This window comes from Cylas formicarius, unplaced genomic scaffold (assembly GCF_029955315.1).
Source record: "Cylas formicarius isolate icCylForm1 unplaced genomic scaffold, icCylForm1.1 PGA_scaffold_5__7_contigs__length_24384050, whole genome shotgun sequence".
In the NCBI taxonomy this organism is placed as follows: domain Eukaryota; kingdom Metazoa; phylum Arthropoda; class Insecta; order Coleoptera; family Brentidae; genus Cylas; species Cylas formicarius.
The window spans coordinates 16,856,097-16,880,423 of record NW_026844341.1 but is presented as its reverse complement, the minus strand read 5'-3'; the positions used below and the strand labels follow the sequence as shown (position 1 = coordinate 16,880,423).

Sequence of the window (24,327 nt, the reverse complement as noted above, 5' to 3'; positions counted from 1 at the left end):
GTGACATAACCTTTGCTTCGGTTATGGTCCCCTACTTAAAAGTGCGGTCCGCGAATTCTATTTTCGAAATTGATCATCGTTTCCCGTAATCCCCATCTAACTTATTGTCCTGGATTAATAAGATAGGTACGCGGATTTTTTTTAAAGCTTTTATTTAATAATAATATTGTTTTTTGCCACCGTCCGCAGAATTGGCCAAAGTCTGCCTAGACTGTCCAATAAAATTTTAAGTTTCCTTGCAGAAAGCATGGCTTGCTTGTTCACTCCGCCGGATTTTGGAGGAAATGAAACTTTAAAAAACAGGAACGCATAAGTGAAAGGAAGTAAGTATCGAACGTCTGGCGCGGGTTTTAACGACTTTTGAACCGTAACGGTCACTTAAATTGTAAAGAAATCATAAATTTCCATCTTTCGGCAATGCATCTTGACGCCAAGACGATTTTCTCGCAGATAATAATTTTCCAAGTTCTGTGGAAATCCTACCCAAGGTGCCCGGAAAAAAGCCGTTATAAGCGTACGCATGCGCACCACGTGAAAGCCCCGGCTAATGACAGTTCGTATTTTTTCAGGTGGTTCGTAAACAATCGTGAGACATAGTTTGGCAACAGGCTGGTTGCAGGTGAATTTGTTGTGTGCGTGCGAACTTTTTTTTTTAGTTTAGTTTTGTTTGTTGTGCATTTTGCGTGTTGCTATTGAGCAAAACATGTCCAATAAAAAGAGGTTTTAGAATATTCCGTCCCAATTTGTGATTTAACCCGCCGAAAACAGGTTTTCCTTTAAACAATGGAGGTGTTACCATGGAAAAGAGTTTCATTTTTGTGTTTGGGTGAGTGTTTGCTTTAGTGCTTGTTGTTTATTTTGCAGATGCTTGTGTTATTGATTTCATGTTGGCAATTTTCGCAATGCATGAGCAAGTTTTTGTGTACAATAAACTATTATTGTGGTTAGTTCAGATATAGGTTATGACAGAGGGCTCGTTAGACGCGAAGTGTGTTGCTTATTTTTGGTCCTTGCTTGCATAGTGTGTTTCATTTGCATTTTTATTGGGATTGCACCCTGAATTTGAATTTAAAAAAAAGGAACCCAATTATGGAGAAGTCGAAGACATTTAATGAGAATTATACGTATAAACGCATAGTAGTGGAGGAAGCAATAAAGAATGACCGAATTCAGTAAAACAATTATACTGTTGTTCACGAAGGTGTTTTATTCAATTTTTTTTATTTAAGGAAATACATTTTCCGTTATAAAAAAGCAGCAGTACTTCCTGCTTACTAACTGTTGTTAACTGTAGATTCGTATGTAGATCTCAACAAGTGAAATTAGCAATTAATTATAAATAACGCGTAAAAGCAGTTAATTTAGCACTTGTAAAACGGCGAACCCAAATTATGAGCTACGTGAGCGAGCGCGCAATAAGTTTTCCGGTTTTAAATTCAAAAAAAGACACGTTTTCATTAAATGAAATAGTTTTCTTGAGTTTAAACGTCAAAATATCGTATTATATTCGCGTTGGTACCCTTTCGGGTCTGCCCTCCGTGTTCGTGTTTCTGTAATTACCACGGACGGGCGATAATTTGAAGACGGTGACTCACGCCTCGGTTAACAGACATGTAGGTAGTGAGAACAGGGGCACTAAAAGAAAGGAAGGAGATACGGTACTACACATGCAATGGAAATAGCTATTACTAATCAAAACTAGAGTGTTGCGTTCGACATAATTAGCTCTATAAATCTATATCCAGCCCTAAAGAAGTGGAATTTATCTGGTTTCTAAGTAGGAAAGCAAAAATATTCTCGCGAGCCTTGACGTTATTTATTGAGACGATGAGAGAATTTAAATCTATTTAAAGTTTAAATATGATATTACTTTGTCAATAGTATTCGATGATTGTGATAAAAGCGAAAAATCAAAGATCGATTCAATTTCTAATCGCGTTTCGTCGTCAACCATGGAAGAACTTAATTGGGCGCGGTTGCCAAATGGCGCAGCCAAGGAAAATAAATAATCGACAATTTCTCTTGGTTGAAGATAATTTAAACGAGTCGAGCGACGTGATAATTTTGATCTGTCCCGGATGCCTTATATTTACTGTTTCATTATGATTATTATAATTTATTATATTGCGTTGAGGTTCGAATAGTTTCAAATGTGTTGTACGGGTTTTTTTCAACACTCGGCAACGTCGCATAGCCTGTTTCTCGGTGTCCTCGTTATCAAACGTCACCACTCAAGAGTCAACAATAACATGTTGCAAAGTGTATTTTGCAGTGTCCAAAGCCGCACTGAGTAAGTGGTGTCGCGAGGTTCGTTGCGGTTCTTATTTTTTTTGTTGTGCATTTTCGGACGCCGTTTACGAGGTAAGTGTGGTTATCAGCGTAAACTTAACCTCAACATATTTGCGCGATTTCAAGACAGTAGTTTTTAGAAAAAAGCGATCGAAGATGGTGGGACGGGTTTTCGTGATCGGGGTCGCCATGACGAAATTCGACAAGCCCGGCAAAAAGCCGGGCGACTACCCCGACTGGGCGAAGGAGGCCATTTTGGGTGCTCTCAAAGACGCTGGGGTAAAGTTCACCGACGTGGAGCTAGCGGCTGCCGGTTTCGTTTATGGAGACTCGACCTGCGGGCAAAGGGTGAGCCTGGGGTGTTTTTGTGCGGGTTTATCGCCATGACAAACTCTCGCTTGTAAGTGAAAGTCGAGTGCTTGCGTCCCGTCCATTGCAGGTTTTATTATGATGGGTTTTTATGACGAAAGTCATTAGTAAACAGAAAATTACTTTAAAAGTATTCGAAACCGCTAATAAGTGTTCATGATTTTAAGTGTGCCGCTGTCGCTTGATGCGTTTTCGTTTATTTTTTATTGCATGTTGAAATCTTACATACCGTTAAATGCATGAATAATGATGTTCTGGAAAGAATACCGTTTATTATGTGCCTAGAAAAATAAAACAAACCCAATTTGATGGAACAGTTTTCCTTTCCGGCTATGGAAAGATTAGATTACAACGTTGACGCATTTTCAGGTCCTTTACGAGGTCGGTATGACTGGCATACCAGTGTTCAATGTGAACAACAACTGCTCGACAGGCTCAACCGCCCTGATGCTCGCCAAGGAAATGGTGGAGCACGGGCGTTGTCAGTGCGCGCTAGCTGTCGGATTCGAAAAAATGGAACGCGGTAGCTTGGGCGCCAAGTATATGGACCGGGCGAACCCGATGGAGAAACACCTCGAGCTCATGTCCGAACTGGTGGACATGGACGGCTCGCCACTCACGGCTCAGATGTTCGGCAACGCCGCAATCGAGCATATACGCAAATACGGCACCAAGCCTGAACACTTCGCCAAAGTGGCGTACAAGAACCACAAGCACTCGGTTAACAATCCCAACTCGCAGTTCCGCGACGAGTACTCCCTGCAGCAGATCTTGGAGTCACCGAAAGTGTACGGCCCTTTAACCAAGCTGCAGTGTTGTCCTACCAGCGACGGCGCCGCGGCGGCCATATTGGCCTCGGAGGCGTTCGTCAAGAAGCACGGTTTGGAGAAGAGGGCGGTAGAAATCTTGGGCATGGAGATGACGACGGATTTGCCGTCCACTTTCGAGTATGGCGGGTCGAATCCCTCCTTTGTTTATTATCACCTTTGTTCCAGGGAGAAAAGTTCCATCAAACTGGTGGGGTACGACATGACGCGGCTGGCGGCGTCCCGCCTCTTCCAGAAAACAAACAAGAAGCCCCAGGATGTTCAGGTGATCGAGCTTCACGACTGCTTTTCCGCCAACGAGCTCATCACATACGAAGCGCTGGGTTTATGCCCGGTCGGGGGCGCTGGCGCTTTCATCGATCGTGGCGATAACACTTACGGCGGCAAACACGTGGTCAACCCCAGCGGAGGCCTGATTTCCAAGGGGCACCCGCTGGGCGCGACCGGCATCGCGCAGTGTGCCGAGCTCTGCTGGCAACTGAGGGGAGAGGCGGGGCCCAGGCAAGTCCGGGGCGCGAAGCTCGCGTTGCAACACAATCTGGGCCTAGGGGGAGCCGCCGTGTTGGCCCTTTACCAGCTTGGATTTCCTGAAGCCTCCGGTGGCAGCGGCTCTTCTTTCGAGGACAGTTTCATCGTTTCGCCTTACATGAAGCTGCTGCAGCAAGCGATGCTCGAAGACGACGACGGGCTGATTGAAAAGCACAGAGCCATTTATGGGTTGAAGGTGCAGAAACCGAACGGGGAGGAGGGCCTGTGGGTAATAAACGCCAAAGAGGGCAAGGGGAGGATAGAGTTTGGTTCGAAGACAAAGCCCGACGTGACGTTTATTGTAAAAGACGGCGACGTGCTCGACCTATTGACCGGCAAAATACCGCCCCAAAAGGCCTTCTTCCAGGGCAAGGTCAAGATTCAAGGCAACATGGGTCTGGCGATGAAGCTGACCGAGCTGCAGAGGACGGCCGCTGCGAAAATCGACGCTCTCCGTGCTAAACATTTAAAGGCTAAGCTTTAATTTGTATCTTTGTTTATTTTTTTACAGCGGGAGGGGTATTATGCGTTGTTTTCTTTTTTAATAATAAAGGTTTTTAAAGGAAGACATTTTTTTTTAATTTGAAAAAAAGAAATAAAAAATATCAGTTAAAATATTGTTTTTATTATTATGTTTCTCGATAAAATACTTACATATTAAACAGAAAAGAAAAATTCCCAAGGACACGTAGATTAAGAAAAGTCCTCCAAAAGTAAATTTGATAAAATTAATATGTGTGGAAGCTATCTAAAACTTTTCCCATTCTTTTGCATAAATATTTTATTACTTCTTAAATAAATAAAGAAAAGTCTCGCATGTTCAGAAAATATTTTTATACCACCAGCAAAGCACGGTGTGACTTCATGCCGTTTATCAGCTGGTTGTCATTATTTACATCTGGTTTACTTCACGTTACATTTATGTTTTTATGCTTTTATTTTGGGACAATACTGATTGTCATTATTTACATCTGGCTTACTTCACGTTACATTTATATTTTTATGCTTTTATTTTGAGACATTAGGCTGAAAATTGTTTTCAGCAATACGATTCGGTAACAACTGCAATAATATAAAATCTGGGCCCATGCTTAGACACATCTCATTCATTTATTTGAATATATATGTTTTATTTTACGTACTGTTACTAAACGTGTTTGGAGTGGTCAAATTCCATGTAAAACGTAAACGGATCTAACAATTTATTCTATCTCTATTTATATCCATTCTTTTTCTTTTCTTCGTGATCTCTCTTCTCTTGACGTCATGACTATAGAAGCCCGTTGTGACTTGATTTCTTAACGTAAAGTCAACAAAGGAGGACAATACATGGAAACATCTCGTTTTGCTTTTCAGCGTATCTTTACTTAAACGAAGTGCACTCCTTCGGCGGCCTACCATACGCGGGCCCGTCCAATCAGTCTGAGGCGTACTTCAACGGTTCGTCGTACCTGAGACTTCAAACCACCATATCGCTGAAACGACCCACCGGATTGAGCTTCAGAACGTGCCAAGGCGGGAAACTATTTTCCCAGCAGCAAAACGACGACCTTCTCGAGTTGTCCGTCAACCCCAAGGGCGTGGTTTTCAAAGCCAAGTCGGACGGCATACTGTACGAGGAGATCATGTTCGGAAACTACGTCAACAACAAGTGGCACACTGTATTTCTACAGTACAGACTCGGTAACTTGACCTTGGAAGTCGACGGCAACTTGCAACTGGTGGCCAACTCCAGCTACCATTATGACCTGCTCGCCGGCAGCGGTTTATACAACGAGGGGGCGGCGGTACTGCTGATCGGCAAAAATTTCAACGGCTGCCTCCTCGAGGGACCGTCCGTGGTCTTCGAACCGAATCTCATCACTTCCAGCCACAACGTGGTGTTCGGCAGGTGTCCCATACCGTTGGACAGTTGTAAACCGGTGGAAACCGGATATGACTATTGCATCACGGAGCCGTGCATGAGACACGGTACGTGTCTCAGCGGACAAAACACCTACACGTGTGCTTGTCTACCCCGCTACACCGGCAAGAACTGCGAGATCGATTTGGGCAATCCGTGCGATAAGCGCCCGCCCCTTTGCCGCAACGGCGCCACCTGCAGTTCCGACGCTGCGGGCGATTACCTCTGCACGTGCGCTCCCGGATTCACCGGTCGAAGATGCGAGAGCGAGATCAAAATTCACCCCAAGTGCAAAATCAACCCGTGCCTGAACGGGGGCAGTTGCGACATCGATCCAGACACGGACGCCATCTATTGTCTGTGCAGACCGGGATTCAGCGGTCCCCACTGCGACGTCAACGTCGACGAGTGCACGCCTAATCCGTGCTTCAATGGAGGCGCCTGCGTCGACGCACTGAACAACTTCACGTGCGACTGCAACCACACGGGTTACCGGGGGCGGATGTGCGACATCAATATCAACGAGTGTCTGGCCAATCCGTGCCTTAACGGCGGCATTTGTTTCGACACGTACGGTTCATACCTGTGCCAATGTCCTGCTGGTTTTGGCGGAAAGAACTGCCAGTTTGTGAGTGGCCGCGTGGTAGTAATCGCCCACCCACATGGTGACCGCCTTACCTTTTCTAGAGTGTCGACGAATGCGCGTCACAGCCCTGCTTCAACAACGGCATCTGCGTGAGCCACGCGAACAGCTACGAGTGCAAGTGCCTGCCAGGTTACCTGGGCGACAACTGCGAGATCGAACAACGGCAGCAGAAGCATTGCGTGCCCGGGTTCTGCCCCCCTTACTCCGACTGCGTCGCGGACACGACTCTCGGCCCCAGATGCGTCTGTAAGCCAGAGTACCCGGGCGATTTTCCCAACTGCAACACCCTGTGCGCGAACAACCCGTGCAAAAACGGCGGTTCGTGCGGTACCGTCAACGGTAACCTCAACTGCACGTGTCCGCCTGGCTTCGCAGGTAAACCCCGGGAACGCGCATGGCGCTAGAGGCTAAGAGTCGGCATATGAATACATATACTTTATTAATGTTACTATCACATATGATTTACATACGTCAACTAAAAACGACTAAAATAACATATCTTAAAATGCACCTGATACATTATAATTGAAATAGAAATATTCATCTAAAGAATAAAAATGCTGAATTTAACGGACCAATAATTTGGATAAGTATGACACCTCTCCAAGCGGCAATAGGTAACTACATTGTCACTACCTTTGGTTTGATGGTCATGCATTTCCTAATAAGTGGTAAATAGATGCGGATTTTTCTTTATAAATAATAAATTTTCTAAGATAAAGTCTCGAAAGGCACAGCACTACCGATAACCAAGTCCACTAATAATTTGAATTGCTTTTCGTTGTAATCTGAACAAACGGCCAGCAGCATAGCCCCATATTAAGATCGCATATAGGAGGTGTGAATGAAGTGAGTCCCACTGAATTTTTGGGCCAATATAGATGCCAAGAAATCTGGTATTTATCTTATTAAAATTAATTGTACTTAAATTTTGCATTCAAAAAACCATTCTCTCTAACTTATTGGCACTAAACCAGTGTTCAGCCTTTTCCTGTGCGATCCTGGAACTCTCCAACGTGTCTTCTAATGAATCCTCAGAAACAGACACAGTGGTGTCATCAGCAAAAAGCGTGTAAATGGATCCACAAGGGGAAGGTCATTTATATATATTAAAAACAATATGATGTCACCCCAGAGTACTAATCACCTGGTATCTATTGTTAAGGGAAGATTGCATCAAACTAAGACTGCTATTTGAAAAATTATTAGCTTTTAACTTGCGCAGAAGAAGTCCATGATCGACACAGTTGAAAGCTTTAGTGATATAATATGTCTGAAACTAAATTAAGAATGCCGGAAACAGTGTTTTCATTTCTTCTAAAACCAAGCTGATTATTATTAAAAATGCCATTAATTTCAAAATATTGAACTAATTGTTTAGCTATACATTTCTCTACAATCTTTGAAACAATTGAAAGTAAAAATATGGGTCTATAATTTTCAACATCAGGTCACTTTCTTATATCTATGAACAGACCATACCTTTTTTTTTAAATGGGAGACAATAATATATCATTCTTAACTTTATTAATCGCGTGCTTATGCCAAATACTCCTTGATTATTTTTATTTTTGTGACTATTTATGATTTCCCTAACTTCATTAAAACTAATTTAACAAGAGTAAAATGAGATGACGCAGTACCTTTACTCAGAAGAGACTGAGCTATATTTGCAAAATAAGTGTTGAATTCATCAGTGGTTATGATATCTGAGGAGGGCTTTCCTGTACGAATTGCTCTATTTTTATTTATAACATCCCACATGCATTTGGTATGGTTAGTTGATGAACGTATCATATTATCATTGGCATCGATCTTAGCTTTGCTTATATTCTTCTTATTTATATTCTTTGTATTGATGTTTAATGAGAATAGTCCTGCTGCAAATTGTCATTGAACCAATTAATATCATTAGAGTGGTCAGAACGCACAACATACATTTTCTCCAGAAATGATCGAATATAAGCAGATTCCAAGACATCCATCAAATTACTGAATTTATCACTTACGTTTAAATTGTTATCGAAAATAAAACCCCGAGATGTATCTGATATGATACTGTAAAATTGGTTCAGTCCCTTCTGTGCGATCTGACCCTTATGGGGGGTTGCAGGTCGTCTATGCCAGATCAACGTCAACGAGTGCGTGTCGAATCCTTGCCTGAACGGTGGCGTATGCGTCGACAAGGTGGACTCGTTCGCGTGCAACTGCACGGAGCAATGGATGGGCCCCATCTGCGAGAAACCGTACGACGTGTGCGGATTGGGCCCGTGCCAGAATGGCGGCGATTGCGTGTCCGCCCCCAATAAGCGAGACTTCGTTTGCGAGTGCCCGCCCGGTTTCGAAGGCGCGAGGTGCGAGATCAACGTGGACGATTGCGAGGACATCGCCTGTCCTCACGGTCAAGTAAGTGTCCGCTAGGGGACTCGGCCAAAAAGCACAAGGACTTCCGTGAAACATCCTCGAAATATCTGGCGGGACATCGCATATATCCTAGGGATATACTGTTTCAGCTAAGGGACATCCTTAAAACATCTCAAGGATATACTATGTTACTAATTGGAACGTCCACAGTATATCAGATGCGTATGTCCGTAGGATGTTTGTTAGGACATACTAAGGATATCCAGTTATACTAGTTGAGACTGTGAGGATATACGATCTTATATTGATATATCAGTGGACCTTACTTATTTCCAACAGAGTTATGAGAAATACTGGAAAGGTAATGTCCAGTATTCCAATTGGTTGTATGACTACAAACATTCTATCTCAGTATTTGGTACTCCTGTGTGTATTTGAAATGCACGAGTCTTTTTCAATTAATATTTAATCTTTAATTTTGCTTTTGATGGTAAAATTGAAGGACTGCCGATTGATTCCATTAATTAAACACATTTTATACACATTTTTTTCTATTGAAGGTATATAATATATCAAAAATATAGAACAACCTAACCTAAAGTATCTTAAATATAGAGGAAGATACTATCTTGGACTAACTCTAAAAGAATAACTAATATTTGACAGGTTTTCTGTCATTCTTTGGTGAAAGTAGCTCTTTTCAGAGAAGCAGCTATTGAATTCTCACATTCTTTTAATGAAAGACAGGCTTTATATGCTTTATAAAAAAATGAATAAAAAGAACGAGGCTGGTATCTTATATGTTTAAAAAAGAATTTAAAAAATCCCTACGTCCGACTTTTACGTAAAGGCTTGATTTGACGCTGATAGTACTCTCAATAAAAGTGATCTTAGATGCTAATCTCCACGGTGATGGGGGTATTCATTTATGTATTTCATTTGATTAGGTAGGTAGGTAGAGTAGGTACTATTGCCCGCAAAAAAAAACTAGAACAAATACGACTTTTCAGTTTGACAGTAAACGCCTATTTTCGTGCAATATTTTTTGTCAACCTAAAAAATTTCCAATTTTTTTTTTTGTTCGTGGTGGTACCTACTATCACTATGAAAACAAGCCGTAAAAAATAGGAAAAATGTTTTCATGAATTAACCCAACAACCATTTTAATGTGAAAATTATACTTTATGCAGGGTGAACCTAAAATTAATACTTTGTTACTGGGGGCTGATTCTTGCATCCATATTAAGAAAAGAATATACTAACTATACTATATAACTAAAATTATAATTCTGTTCTGGGGGATTTTCTCTAGCATTGTTTACCTATAATAAAAAATTAGTTTAGTTTTGTATGCCTCAATTTAACTGCTCAAGAAACATGAAGAGAAAGTGGATTTTATTTTTGTTTTTAAAAACTAAACAATAATATACGAAAAGAAGTCTAGAATCAAAAAAGAGATGTAATCTAAAACCTATATTATAGATAATATAGATTACAAAAAAGCCGGGTTTATCTTAACTCGGTTCAGCAACCACTTAAAAAAAATATCAACTAAGCTATCACGATAATATATATTTTATTAAATTATATTTCTTTACTTTATTTATATTATATTTACGTCCTATTTACTAAAAAAAAAAATACCTGCTTTCCAAATATTAATTTGGCCAATTTTAATTTTGAGAATTTCTTCTTTTTCTTCATGCCAAACCAAGTAAATTTCATTGCAAGCGCATTTGAAGTCAGCGGGGTCAGAGCTTGCTATCTCATTGACTTAGCAAAATAATAAAAAACAGCTTAGAATTTATCAAATCTTATGTTATATATGACCATAAAGCTTTACTTACTTTAATTATTAGTTGTTCAGTAATAATAATACCAGAAAAAATAACTGAAATGAGACCACTGAAAGCAGTAAGCAAAGCACACAAAATACTCAAAATAGACGCCAAGTCGCCGTATACCGTATACCGCCAATAAAAACAAGGCTGAAAAGATGGCGGACGACGAGACGGAGGAGAAGCCGACTAGACTCGAGCGAGTCCGGCACGGCTCGATCGCGAGTAGTTGCGTCGAACAGCCGAACACTATTGTCAATTTTTATCTTAATAACAAATATATTATTTTTACGTTTTCGTAATTTTTCAACTTAGATGAATCCGTATTTTCTGTGGTATTTTTATTAAACAAGCGTTTCTTGTCTAGTTCGTGTCCAAAAATAATAAAAACAAGTTGATTTTAACGGTTTGATTCTGGTTTTTTTAGGACTTGCCAACACTGACGACGATGTAGATGGACACAAAAACGTTGCTAATAATTTTCCTTCTCAGTTGTTCAAAATTTAATTTTTTACCGTTCCCATTATGTCACAGGGGGATATCCTCAGGCCATCTATTTAGAGGATATCTGTGGTATATCGTGTACAGTAAATCCGCAAGCTATCCATTCAGAGAATATCCCTGGGATGTATTTTACAGTATATCCTTAGTATATATGGTCCACATGCCCCTGGACATGCGACTTAAATGGGACATTGATCGGATATACTGGGGATATTGTGTGCTATCTGGGCGGGCAATACAAAAGCCATGGGTTACTTTTCAAGGTCTGTTTCGATTTGGTCAACGGGCACGAGTGCAAATGTCCGTCGGGCTACGTGGGCGACGACTGCAGCACGGACGTGGACCCCTGCGCGCGCGATCCTTGCTACAACGGCACCTGCGTCGTCGACAAAAGCTCCAGGCAGACCGTGTGCAAGTGCCACCCCGGATTCACGGGTAAATTAAAGTAGACCACGCCTCCCGCATAGTTTTGGCTACGTCGCGCGCAGGTCCTCTCTGTGATATGGACGTCAACGAGTGCTTAATCCCGGGCTCGAAGATTTGCAACAACGGCATCTGCGTCAATACCGAGGGCAGTTTTCAGTGCTATTGCATGCCCGGCTTCACCGGCGAGCGCTGCAACCTCGACTTCAACGAGTGCCTGTCGATGCCTTGTCGTAACAATGCTACCTGTGTCAACCTGATCAACAACTACGAGTGTAGGTGCCCGGCCGGATACGAAGGAAAGGACTGCTCGTTAAACATCGACGACTGCGCCGTCGAGCCTTGCATGGAGGGCGCCACCTGTGTTGACGGCGTCGACGAGTACACGTGCGTGTGCCCCGCCGGTCTCGCTGGCAAGCTGTGCGACATCAACATCGACGACTGCGAGGTAGGTGTGTCCTAGACGGGACTAGATCGTCGTATTTATTTATTTATTTATAAATGGGCCAACCGCACACAAACACATAACATAGTAACACACAAAATGAAATAGGCGGACAAAGACCCCCAACCCTAGGATGACAAACATTGGCTTTCCAAAATATTAATATAAATATAGGAGTCGACGCGACAGTAAGAACCTGAGAAATGCAAATATTCCAGCAATGAATGGCTTTCTGCTAGTTTTCAATTTAACTCAGTATAATTCCTTTTTTAATGATTATGGTCATATGCTTCATATTGTTTTTATAACAACATCTGTATGGTTGAGAGGTCTACCGATTGTTTAGTGGCTGAGGACACGCATTATCCCGCGTTGAATGTTTTTTGTAAGCTGAACTTCAGTCACGGTTTAAAAGGTACTTTTCCGGCATTACCTTGTCTTTCAGGCATGATGAATTGATATAAGCAATACTTCGCTTCGTAATAGACATAACGTACACAAATTAAGTTCTCGCCGCCATTGTCACTCGGTATTCTTGTACAAAATTATTCATAATCAGGTTGTTGGTGCGGGCCTCTTATCAAAATTGAACTTTGGTGTTTCAAGGTTTACCTCCAGAGTAGGTCAAACCTTTTAGTTTTCTACTTGTATTAGCATTTCGCTGTCCATTTGTATATTTTTTTTAAATTTGTCACTTATGTCCCTGTTCTGTAGTAGCGAGGTAAATAAAACACATATAACAGTAGCGAGGCATCAACACATTGTTATACAATACTATACAGAAGTCAGACAACGGAACAGTTTCACTGGCAGTCTTTTAGTTCTTTCGTAAATATTTTTGCACTGTGGAAGCGGTCAAGTTGGTATCCATTTTTTTTTTGGGGGCGTGGCGTAGTCTTCTCCGTGCCTGAACGGTGCGAGGTGTATAGACGGCCTAAACGAGTACGCGTGCGACTGCAGCGACACCGGCTACGAGGGTACGCACTGCGAGAACAACATCGACGACTGTAAGGGTAACCCGTGCATGAACGGGGCGGAGTGTGTGGACCGGGTGAAGGACTACGCGTGCAATTGCTACGACGTAAGACGTTGAAATAAACGAACTGAATTTTTTATCGAGGACGTGGCGGTTTAGGGCTACACCGGCCGGAATTGCGAGATCGACATCCCCGAATGCGAGAGCAATCCTTGTAAGTACGGCGGCGTCTGCCTCGAGAAGTCCAACATGACGTTGTATAACCCGAGTATCGTCGCCGCCCTCAACGTCACCCTTCCCGACTCGTTCGATAGGCCTTTTAACTATTCGGCCGCCGATGGGTCAGTCTAGCTACGCGGCTGCGTTGCCACATTGTTAAATGCTTTTTTTCTCAGGTACGAATGTCTGTGCATTCCGGGAGTCACCGGCCACAACTGCGAGATCAACATCAATGAGTGCGAATCGAACCCGTGCCATTTCGGCGCATGCCTAGACCAAATCGGAGGATACGAATGCGAATGCGAAGATGGCTACGAAGGGAAGCACTGCGAAATGGTAAGGAGGGGCTTGGGGGCACTCCCCTACGTGTTACTTGAGGATCTTTTACAGGACATAGACGAGTGCGATAAGTTCAAGCCGTGCGTGCACGGTACTTGCGACGACAGGGTTGCCAATTACTTTTGTTACTGCGAGCAGGGTTTCGGCGGTAAAAACTGCTCGGTGGAGCTGATAGGTGCGTTCGTTTGGTGAGTAATCCGGCCGTTATCTGACTTGGCGCGATTTGCAGGGTGCTTTGACGGACCGTGTCAGAACGGGGGCGAGTGCCAGCCCTACTTGATCAACGAGAACGAGCACCGGTTTAACTGCACCTGTAGGAACGGCTACAACGGCCACATCTGCGAGAAGATAACCACGATGTCGTTTTCCGGCAACTCTTTGGTGATCGTCAACACCACCCGCGAGGAGGGCTACGACGTCCAGTTCCGTTTCAAGACGAACATCGGGGACGGTTTGCTGGCCCTCGGCAAAGGACTCACCTATTACATTTTGGAGTTGTCCAGGGGCCGGCTCAATTTGCAGACGAGCCTGCTCAACAAGTGGGAGGGGGTGTTTATCGGGTCCAATCTGAACGACAGCAATTGGCAGAGCGTGTTCGTCGCGATCAACTCCACCCACTTGGTGCTGGGCGCGAACGAGGGCCGTACCATCTACCCCATTACCTTCAACGAGAACTACAATATTTCCCCCACCAGGTGATCAATAGTTTTATTTATTTATTGATTTATTTACTGACAGTATTTACATGAAACCAACTAAAACGCAACAAGTACAATATCATCACATGTATCTCACAATAAGTAGAACCTAAATGCCCTATGTTATATTGATGAAATTTTAACAAAAAAACATAATATCCTCTTTTATATAATTTCTTCACATGGTATCATCTAAATCTATTACAACTAAAATATGTATAGTATGATCATTCAAATAGAGATTTCCATTTTTCACTGTTATGACATAAAAAATATATCTCTGTTTGTGTGCCATATGTCAAATGATAATTATTTATTATGTATATAGATCTAATATTTAAAATTTCTTGCGAAAACAACATGTGAGGTGGATATCGTTTGTTTTGTTTAAAAATAATTGTATAATTCTGTATGATATTGAGCTGTTGTTGTATAAGCCCCCCACCAAAACGAGATCCCAGACCTAGTTAGTGATTCAACAAACGCTTTATAAACAATCACGACAAGTTTTTTATTTAAAAACTCTTTTAGAAGATAAAAGTTGTGTACGAGTTTACGAATTTTATTCGTTAAATAATATGTAATAAAATAATATATGGTCCCCATTCCCTCATCTATCATCATGCCAAGTATTTTGTGCAAGAAACTTCCTCTATGGTAACAAATTCATATTCATTCCTACTTTAGTTTTAGTTTTAGTTATATTCAATGTTAGTTGTAGGTGTAGAGCCAACTAATTGCTTGTGTTCTAATTGTATTCCAATTATCAACACTAAAAACAAGAACAGTGTCATCATAGTAGTTCAAATGTTCCATTAGTGATGTTATGTTCTAGATCTGTTTTGTTGCAGTTTTCCCGTGACTTATTTCGGCGGGATCCCTTTCAACCTGAGAAAACTCACGCACGGGCAGCCGTTCTTGGTCGGCTGCGCCGAAGATATTCTGATCAACAACGAGTGGGTGTTACCACAGTCGAAGAACACCACGCTGCTCACCTTCCAGAATATCGAAGTTGGGTGCACGCGGGAGCCTCAGTGTAGCCCGAACCCTTGCCACTCCGGCGGCCACTGCACCGACCTCTGGCGGACTTTCAGGTAACCGCCGTCGCTTCTGCGACACGTCCCTAGCCCGCGCCTTTCGTTTCAGTTGCACATGTGAGAGACCCTACCTGGGCAACACGTGTCAACACAACTATACTGCGGCCACCTTCGGTCACGAAGGTATCACCGACTCTCTCGTCACTGTCGACGTGTTCGATTACGCTCGGCGGGCTGTCGAAACGGTCGTCGATATCAGCATGTTCATACGTACGCGACAGTCTAGAGGGCAGATATTCTACTTGGGTTCGTTCCTGGGCGCGTCGAACTTCCAAAACGAGACGTATATCGCGGCGCAGCTCGAAGGAGGTAAGTCTCCGCCCCCTTCACAGCCTTTCGCCGATATGCATACCTAATATTCATCATTTTTGCGCGCTAAGAAGAGCGGAACTATTTTGGTTCGCTATAATCTTCGTATCCGTTGCGTGGTTCATTTTATCTCTATAAGTTTCTCTAGTTTCTTTAGATATTCAAAAATAAAGCCTTTTTGTTGACGACACGTGCAGTGAAATCATTTTTTTATTTATAAACAAGTCTTTCCTACATAAAACATCCGATCGCTCCCAAACGCGTGCGATAATATCCCGGAAACGTATCCGAAAAGGCTCGGATTATTTTTTATGCCGCGAACTAATTCACTAATGCGCATGTGCCGTTATTTCCAATACGATCAAGTCTTCTGCAACTGTCCAATAAAAGCATAGCACTTTATCAGTGGACTAGTTTAAATTATTTTTTACCAGCTAATTAAGAACTAATTATAGCTTTTTATTACAGTCTGTTAATTGGTATACCGTCTTGAGTGTCATTTAGCATTTAACAACTGATAATTTTATTATGTTCGATGGATTGTAAGAAGAATAAAAAAAAAATCTAAAACTAAAACCCAATTTTTAAAAAAGTTCAAGAACAGCTTATATTAAATTTGACCAAAATTATGATAATTTTAATATATATTGCATTTGCGTAATATGTTTTAATATGTCTAATTAACTAAATATAGGGTGGTCATTAATTTAATTATTACAAAAAATAATACAGCGGATACCCAGCAGCACTTAGCAAATATCCAGGTGGCCGCCTTCCTTCGAGTCTGCTGTTAAAGAAGCTTTTGTTAAAAATATCATGTTGGCTTCCTGGATATCTTGCGAAGATATTGCTTTTCAACATTCATTGATAGTAGCTACTGACACAAGACTCGAAAATTTTGTATTACGTACCGACGTGGTATGTTTATTACTAACTCCAAATCCAAAATATCTCTATTAGCATTATAAAACATATCAAAAGCAAAAATCAGATTATTTTACCCACATCCAATCGGTCTTTGTTTTTCACGGTCTATGGTCGTCACCAGGTGAACTGCTGGTACGGATTCAAATCAACGGGTCCCTGGAGGCCTACACTGTCAGCGGCGTAAAACTCGATAACGGCTACAATCATCTGATCAAAGTCATCAGGAACTTCACGTTGCTCCAAGTGAAACTGAACGGTAGCGATTACTTCAGGAAACCGGTAGCCGCGCCGGGCATCCTGGATGCGCAGGTCTTGTTCTTGGGCGGGCAACCGCAGCTGAGGTCGGTGCGGCAGGCCGAGCACGGGTCCAAAACGAAAGCCGACCTATTGTCCCCGACCGCATCCACCGTCCTAGCATCCACATTAAGCAACGTCAACTTCAAAGGTATCATACAAGACGTCCAGATCAGCAACGGTTCGAATGTAATGGTGGTCGAGTTCTTCCCCTTGGCCACCCGGGACTTGCTTATACCGCCCGCCTTCGGTTCGGTGTCCTTCGACAAGTCCTTGGTGCTCGAGGGCGTCGTTTCCGACGACCTGTGCAAGGTGAACCCTTGCGAGCACAACGGTCGCTGCGAGGTCACGTGGAACGATTACCGATGCGTCTGCACCCGCGGCTTCAAGGGCAAAAACTGCAACGAGCTGGAGTTCTGTGAACTAGAGGGTTGTCCGACAGGCGCAGTTTGCAAGAACTTGGAGGACGGCTACGAGTGCATCGCGAACGCGACATTCGATGGTACCCAGGAACCGTTACAGTACCGTCTCACGCTCCTACCCAACTCGACGGACGATTTTGAGGTTAACGGCATGGAGTTGACTTACCGCACCAGGTCAGTATAGATGTTTTCGCCATCGCGTGCTCTGAGCTGAGTACATAGAGGGCGCCACCGCTATTTTGAATGGTAGATCGTGGGGGACTTTGTTGTTCGCGAAATTGGATGCCGACCACTTCGCCATCTTCATTTACCACAACGAGGTGGTGATCGTGTGGAGTTTGGAGGGCGTGACGGGCACCAAGCGTCTGAAAAAGGAGAAATTCGACGGGCAGTGGCTCGATCTGGTGCTGGTGTTTCGCGATCGAACGCTCGCCGCCGGTTTCCGCGAGAATTTCCTCGACAAGTCGTACAACCTGGAGCCGGTGGACATTGACACGGAGACGTTGAGCCTCCTGCTCAAACACGGCGACGTCTACGTGGCGGGAAGCGATGGGAAAACGTTCGACTACCAAGCGCTGATCGAGAACACCGATCTGAACGCTACAGGGTACTTCACGGTACTCGATACCACTACCGTGGATAGCCTGGTGGTCGACAATTCTCTAGAGTCGACCGAGCTGTACGTCGATGAACTGTTTCTGTACAAAATCGACCGGAACAAGAAAAGCGATCGGTTCAGGGGGTGCCTGGGGGAAATCCGAATTGGTGAGTAGTACGAATTATTAATGTTACTATCACAGATGATTTACATACGTCAAACAAATAGGAATAAAGTGTCATATACTTCAAATGCACCTGGTACATTATAATTTAATTTCAAATACTGAAAATCGTCTGACTGATTGTTTATACATTCCAAATTTAATGGTAAATTACGAACAGTATTTGGAAGCGCATTAAAAAACGTAACGGACCAATAATTTGGACTCGTTTAACACCTCTCTAAGCGGCAGTAATAACCACATTATCCCGACCTCTGATTTAATGGTCATACCATTTTTTTTCCATTCTCCAAGTCTCGAAAGGCATTTTTACAGTCCTCCCGATAACCAAGTCCACTAAAAATTCGAATTGCTTTTCGTTGTAATCTGAGCAAACGGTGCCTGCTAACAACATGGCCCCATATTAAGATCGCGTATAGGAGGTGTGAATCAAAAGTCCAAAATATGCAGTCCTTAACACACCAGGAGAGACATTTTTGGTCAAGCGTCGAAGCAAATACAAATTTTTAGTCAGTTTCTGAGCAACAAAATCTATATAGGAGTCCCACAGAAGTTTTGGGTCAATATAGATGTCAAGAAATCTGGTATTTATTTTATTCATATTAACCGTACCTAAATTTGGCTTGGAAAAACCACTCTCTCTGTTTTATAACTATGTAAAAATAATTTATTTGCACTAAATCAGTGTTCAGCCTTTTCCTGTGCGATCTTGGACCTATCCAACGTGTCTCCTAATAAATCCCCAGAAGCAGGCACAGTGGTATCTTCAGCAAAAAGTGTTCAATTAAACAGATGTAGAATCCACAAGGGGAAGGATTTATATATATTAAAAATAATATGGGGCCCAAAGTTGAACTTTGGGGCACCCCAATGTTCACCTCACTCTTCGCTGATGTCACCCCAGAGTACATAATCACCTGGCAATCTATTGTTACGGTAAGATTGCATCAAACTAAGACTGCTATTTGAAAAATTATAAGCCTTTAACTTGCGCAGAATCGACACAGTCGAAGGCTTTCGTGAGATCACAAAATAATACAGCATTATATTGCCAATTTCGTAATGTCTGAAACTAAATTGAGAACGCCTGAAACAGTGTTTTTATTTCTTCTAAAACCAAACTGGTTATTATTAAAAATGCCATTAATTTGAAAATATTGAATTGTTTAGCTATTTAACAATTGGAACTAGAGATATAGGTCGATAATGTTCAACAACATCAGGGTTACCTTTTTTAAATCCTGGTATTACTAGAGCTTTTTTAAAATATTTCATTGTTGACAGACTTTACAATTTTTTTTCCCTAACTTCATTAAAACTAAGTTGAGCAAGTGTAAAATGAGATGATGGGGTGTTATCGTAGATGGCCTGCTGCTGCCATACTTCACAACCGCGGAGCTCTATCACAAGCAGACGTACGCCGAGGAACTGTTTGAGCTACAGCCGTCCACTAAGCCGGTACTGGGCTGCGTACTGTGCTACGACGCGGACTGTTCAGACAGAGGTGTCTGTGTCAACACCACCGAGACGTACCGTTGCGCTTGCGACGACGGCTACAAAGCGGACGACTGCTCCATCGACATAAACGAATGCGAGAACCACCAGTGCCAGAACAACGCGACCTGCGTCGATCTCGTGGCGCGATATCAGTGCGAGTGTCTCGCCGGCTACGAGGGACGATTGTAAGTGGGTGTCGTTTCGCCTCGTATTCGATTAAAACGTTCGTTTCAGCTGCGAGAACGACATCGACGAATGCCTAAGCGATCCCTGCGAGCACGGCGGTACCTGCCTCGATCTGATCGGTACCTTCAAGTGCGAGTGTCCCGACGGTTTCGTAGGTAAACAGTGCGAAGCGCCTCTGCTAATCACGTGCGAGAACAAACCGTGCCGAGAGGGCGCCACTTGCAAAACCGGACCCAGTAAGTATTCCTGACCGAAAGGGGCGGGACTATCGAATCATTTTATATCTCCCGCGTAGACGAACAAACCGGGTACAACTTTACGTGTTTCTGCACGGAGGGCATGGAGGGTCCGTTGTGCGACACGCCCTTCTGCCAACGGAAACGATGCCAGCAGGGCTACTGCAACGCCACCGCGCGTGTACCTTTCTGCGACTGTCAGCCGGGATTCGAAGGTCGCTTCTGCGAGGTGAACGTCAACGAATGCGTCGCCGCGAACGGTAAAAGTCCCTGCCAGAACGGGGGCGTCTGCGTCGACGGGATAGCGCGCTACGACTGCAACTGCAGCGGCACCGGTGAGTCTTTTTTGCAAAATCCGGTTCGCACGACCAGATCGTGACGAGGGTGGTGGACCGCACGGACCCCGGTTTCGGGAAAATGTCGGCCAAATATCACACATTTTAGGCAAATCCCGGTAGCACCGGGCCTAAATTAAATCAGATCGTAATAATTCTTATAAATTGATTGCACTGGCTGCTGAGTGTGAAATGAAATCTGATCCAAATAAATTTTGGCGTTTTATTAATAATAAAAAGGGCTTAACTAATATTTCAGACAGGATGTTCTACAATGATAAATTGTAAATCTTACTTTGCTAGCTCTTCTTCAAATTGTACATTTAGTAATAGCGATAATATGCAAGTTCTTCATTTAACATCTTTTCAAAAAGCGGCTCTTAAGCAAACAAAAATAAGATGACGTCGAGACCTGATTGCATTCCGACGACTCCGCCGTGTCTGCCGCGAATGAAATGTATTGGTGTTTTCAGGGTTACCTTGAGAGTAGATCAAACCTTTTACCTTTCTACCACGGGTACGAAAATTTTAAAATTTTCTCCTTTCCACAGAACGTGCGATCTGTGCTACCCGGCAAGTTTTCAGCTTGACATATTTTCTTCTTCTTAAATAATAAATAATTTTGCTGTCCTTTTGAATTTTTTAAAAATATTTGTCACTTATGTCCCTGTCCTGTAGTTGGGTTTACCCTGTTGAACAGTTTATCTATATAAATAAATAATTAATAAACATAAAAATAAATTGATATATAAATAAATAGAGATATTTTAAATGATTGCACAAGATTTAGACAAAATTACTTAATGAAACAACAGCTATAATAATGGTAAGAGTCTTAAAATTAATTATTGGTAAAATACTAATTTGTTTCGGACAAAGATTTTTGTAATTTCAATAAATGGACCTTTAATTTTTTCCTAAACACTAGAACTGAACAACGCAAATGTTTTTTCTTCAGAGCTTGACTGAAACTGAAACCAGTTTTACTCAAGACAACAAATTATAGGCCATTTCTTACAATTATTGCAGAGTTTTTTGTTAATACTAAAGAAAGGTCCACTACCACTGACACTAAAGGTGAAACGTTTTTTTTTTTTTTTAAATTAGTTTGAAAATGTATTGTTATATCATTATATACCTTTTATTTCACATTTCACCTTTTTTTAAAATTGTTTTGGCTGGGTATTGGGCCGCGATTTCATTCGTTTGGTACCAAAACAAAGCTAAAGGCATCCATATACGGTCAGGTTTCACCGGCCTTTTGTGCGAAATGGACATCGATGAGTGTAAGCTGAGTCCTGCCGCTTGCGGTGAGATGGGCGTGTGCGAGAATCTGCCGGGGAACTACCGGTGCACGTGTGGCGTACCCGGCAAGTGCGGCCATCATTGTCTTCTAGACGACCCGTGCGTGCACGACAGGCCGTGCGCGAACGGTCGCTGCGAGTCGCAATGCAAGAGCATCGCCGACTACTTCTGCGAGTGCGAGGGCAACTTCACCGGCAAGAACTGTACCGAGCTCAAGGTAACGCTCGTAAAAATACGTTAAATTACATAAATTTATAAATTTTTATTGGAGTTTTCCAATTTCCAAAAAGAAATACGTTTAGGATTTTTAAATAGAAAAAAAAACTTAAAAGATAATTTTATTTAAATTGCCCAGTTTTAGTGTTTTTGTGTTAGTTTTCGTTTATTTTTTTAGTTAATTTTTCTTTCCATTTAGTATAATTCTTTTAATTTATTTAATAACATGCGTTCATTATATAAAAAAAGACAATACTACGCTATTTGAATGACTTGAAACAAACAAGTGCCATTAAGTTATTTAAATGAAAAAACTAAATAAAACTCACAATTTTTTTATTGAAATTAAGCAATTCGTCTGCTTTTCTATTTTCGTTCTCTTTTAGTTGATTTTTCTTTCTATTCAAGAATTTGTTTTCGTTGGACCATTAAACTTTTTTAAGAAAACATGCTAATTAAAACTAACAATATTTTGTGTCAATTTCCGTTTTTTTTTATATTAACTTCTCTTTATATTTCACAACTTGTTTTCCATTATCAAAAAACAATAAAATCGCATTGTTTCAATAGTTGGTAGTACCATTAACACTTTTAAATAGGAAAAAAAACTAATAAACCCCACAATTTTTTTGTTATTCAAATATTGTTTTTTATGTTAATTTTTGTTTATTTTTTTAGTTAATTTTTCTTTTTATTTAATAACTTGCTTTTCATTACAGAAAAAATAAATAAAACGACTTGCGTTTTTATTTTCATTCTTTTTTTATGAAGTTAATTTTTGTTTCTCTTCAAGCGCGTGTTCTTTATTGGAAAAAAAAAACAAGCAATAAAACCGCGCTCGTTAAAAGACTTGAAAATACCATTTTTTTTTACTAAACCACCAATTCTTCATGTTTTTGTGTTATTTTTTTTTTAATTATTTTTTCTGTGTATTTATCAACTTGATCTTCATTCTCAAAAAATAAAAATAAAACCATGGCCGTGGGAATGACTTAAAAAAAGTGCCATTTAGTTAAAAAAAAAAACTAAACGAAACTCACTTTTTTTTGGAGTCACTTAATTTTTATATTTTTGTGCCTATTTTTTAGTTTCTGTTTAACAAAAACAAGTTGTTTGAATCACTTGGAAAAAATATGGTTTGTAATAAAATAAGACTCACAATTGTTTGTTTTTGCGTTAATTTAAGTTTTCCTTTTTAATATGTTTTTCTCTATTTAACAACTCGCCTTTTATTAGGAAAAAATAAAACCGAAACTTTTTGAATAACTTTTGAAAAAAGTACTATTAAATTGTTTAAACAAAAGGCTAAGTAGGACTGACTAGTCGTCAGTTTCTGTGATTTTCTATTTTCTTCCTTTCTTTGATTGTTTTTCTTTAAACACACCCTTCACAACCGGTTGTTTTTTTTTTGGTAGAATGGTGTGTTGACTATTAATTTAAAGAATGGCTTGTATCGGGTAGTAACTTCGCGCGTGCGCAATCCGTTGCAGATGTCGGCCAGCAAGGCCGAGTCGGGACTGAACATCCTATATGTCATCGTGCCCATAGTGCTGATCCTCCTGGCTGCTTTCGTCATCGGAATGGCGGTACTGGTAAATGTGGCACGCAGTAAGCGAGCCACGAGGGGCACTTACAGCCCTTCTGCGCAGGAGTTTTGCAATCCCCGGGTCGAACTCGACTACGTGCTGAAGCCGCCGCCCCTGGAACGGCTCATTTGACGTCGCTCCCGGCTTCCTCATATCGCGTCGCTCTCTTTCCTTCGACGAATCTCCTCGACGCTCTACTTTAAAGGTAAACGCCGGTAGGTGGCGTCCCGTGACATACTCGTTTTTCGTTATCGTTTTGTTCTTCGCGTAGACTCTTGAATTTCGGGAACTATATTTTCCAGTTTTCGAAAAAGTGTTAATATTTGTCTTTATTATGTACTTAATTTTTTCTATCATTATTTCGCTTTTATTGACTCCATTTTTTTTTTCGACCACTTTGTAAGTACTTAAATTTTATGCATTTATATAGACGTATACGCAGTCTTATGATGTTGCCCGTCCAGTTTATAAAACGGCCCCCTAGAATCAAACGATATTAATGTTTTTCCATAAGACTGTTCAATTTTAGAATGGAGGGGGCTCGTTATTATAAATATAATCAAAAATAAATTAAGATATGTGATAGGTTTTAAATAGCGCAGGCCTGACTGTGCGGATGCCTTGTCGATACCAGGTGATTTAAATACGTAGCTATTTAATTATGTATAACTAATAAGACCAAAGTAACTAATTACCCTTGTACATACATTAGACTTTTAGCCCGTAATATCTGATTTTTAAGTCCATGTAAAATAAAATTAATTGTT

General features: G+C 41.6%; 2 protein-coding genes across 2 annotated transcripts; both read left to right on the top strand.

Annotated features, from left to right (window-relative positions):
* Positions 1 to 569: 569 nt before the first annotated feature.
* Positions 570 to 24,327, top strand: LOC132702538 (protein crumbs). The gene is made up of 20 exons (XM_060671225.1): positions 570 to 826; positions 5,370 to 6,544; positions 6,604 to 6,937; positions 8,676 to 8,968; positions 11,532 to 11,703; positions 11,757 to 12,139; positions 13,032 to 13,217; positions 13,272 to 13,453; positions 13,508 to 13,667; positions 13,722 to 13,845; positions 13,900 to 14,365; positions 15,220 to 15,462; positions 15,515 to 15,774; positions 16,823 to 17,591; positions 17,668 to 18,182; positions 19,563 to 19,881; positions 19,931 to 20,118; positions 20,178 to 20,453; positions 21,701 to 21,975; positions 23,465 to 24,327. Exons 1-20 carry the CDS (start codon positions 784 to 786, stop codon positions 23,690 to 23,692), a joined length of 6,591 nt encoding a protein of 2,196 aa, XP_060527208.1. The 5' UTR covers positions 570 to 783; the 3' UTR covers positions 23,693 to 24,327.
* LOC132702542 (sterol carrier protein 2) lies at positions 933 to 4,597 on the top strand. The gene is made up of 4 exons (XM_060671228.1): positions 933 to 2,361; positions 2,430 to 2,637; positions 3,028 to 3,605; positions 3,654 to 4,597. The coding sequence occupies exons 2-4, from the start codon at positions 2,446 to 2,448 to the stop codon at positions 4,495 to 4,497; spliced, it is 1,614 nt and encodes a 537-aa protein (XP_060527211.1). The 5' UTR covers positions 933 to 2,361; positions 2,430 to 2,445; the 3' UTR covers positions 4,498 to 4,597.

Excerpts from the sequence above, each read along its gene's own strand:
- LOC132702538 (XM_060671225.1), top strand. The coding sequence starts at position 784 with ATGGAGGTGTTACCATGGAAAAGAGTTTCATTTTTGTGTTTGG. Across the intron at positions 15,775-16,822 it reads CGCGGCGCAGCTCGAAGGAG|GTGAACTGCTGGTACGGATT; the intron begins GTAAGTCTCCGC and ends GGTCGTCACCAG. Across the intron at positions 20,119-20,177 it reads CACTTGCAAAACCGGACCCA|ACGAACAAACCGGGTACAAC; the intron begins GTAAGTATTCCT and ends TCTCCCGCGTAG.
- LOC132702542 (XM_060671228.1), top strand. The coding sequence starts at position 2,446 with ATGGTGGGACGGGTTTTCGTGATCGGGGTCGCCATGACGAAATTCGAC. Across the intron at positions 2,638-3,027 it reads ACTCGACCTGCGGGCAAAGG|GTCCTTTACGAGGTCGGTAT; the intron begins GTGAGCCTGGGG and ends ACGCATTTTCAG. Across the intron at positions 3,606-3,653 it reads GATTTGCCGTCCACTTTCGA|GGAGAAAAGTTCCATCAAAC; the intron begins GTATGGCGGGTC and ends CCTTTGTTCCAG.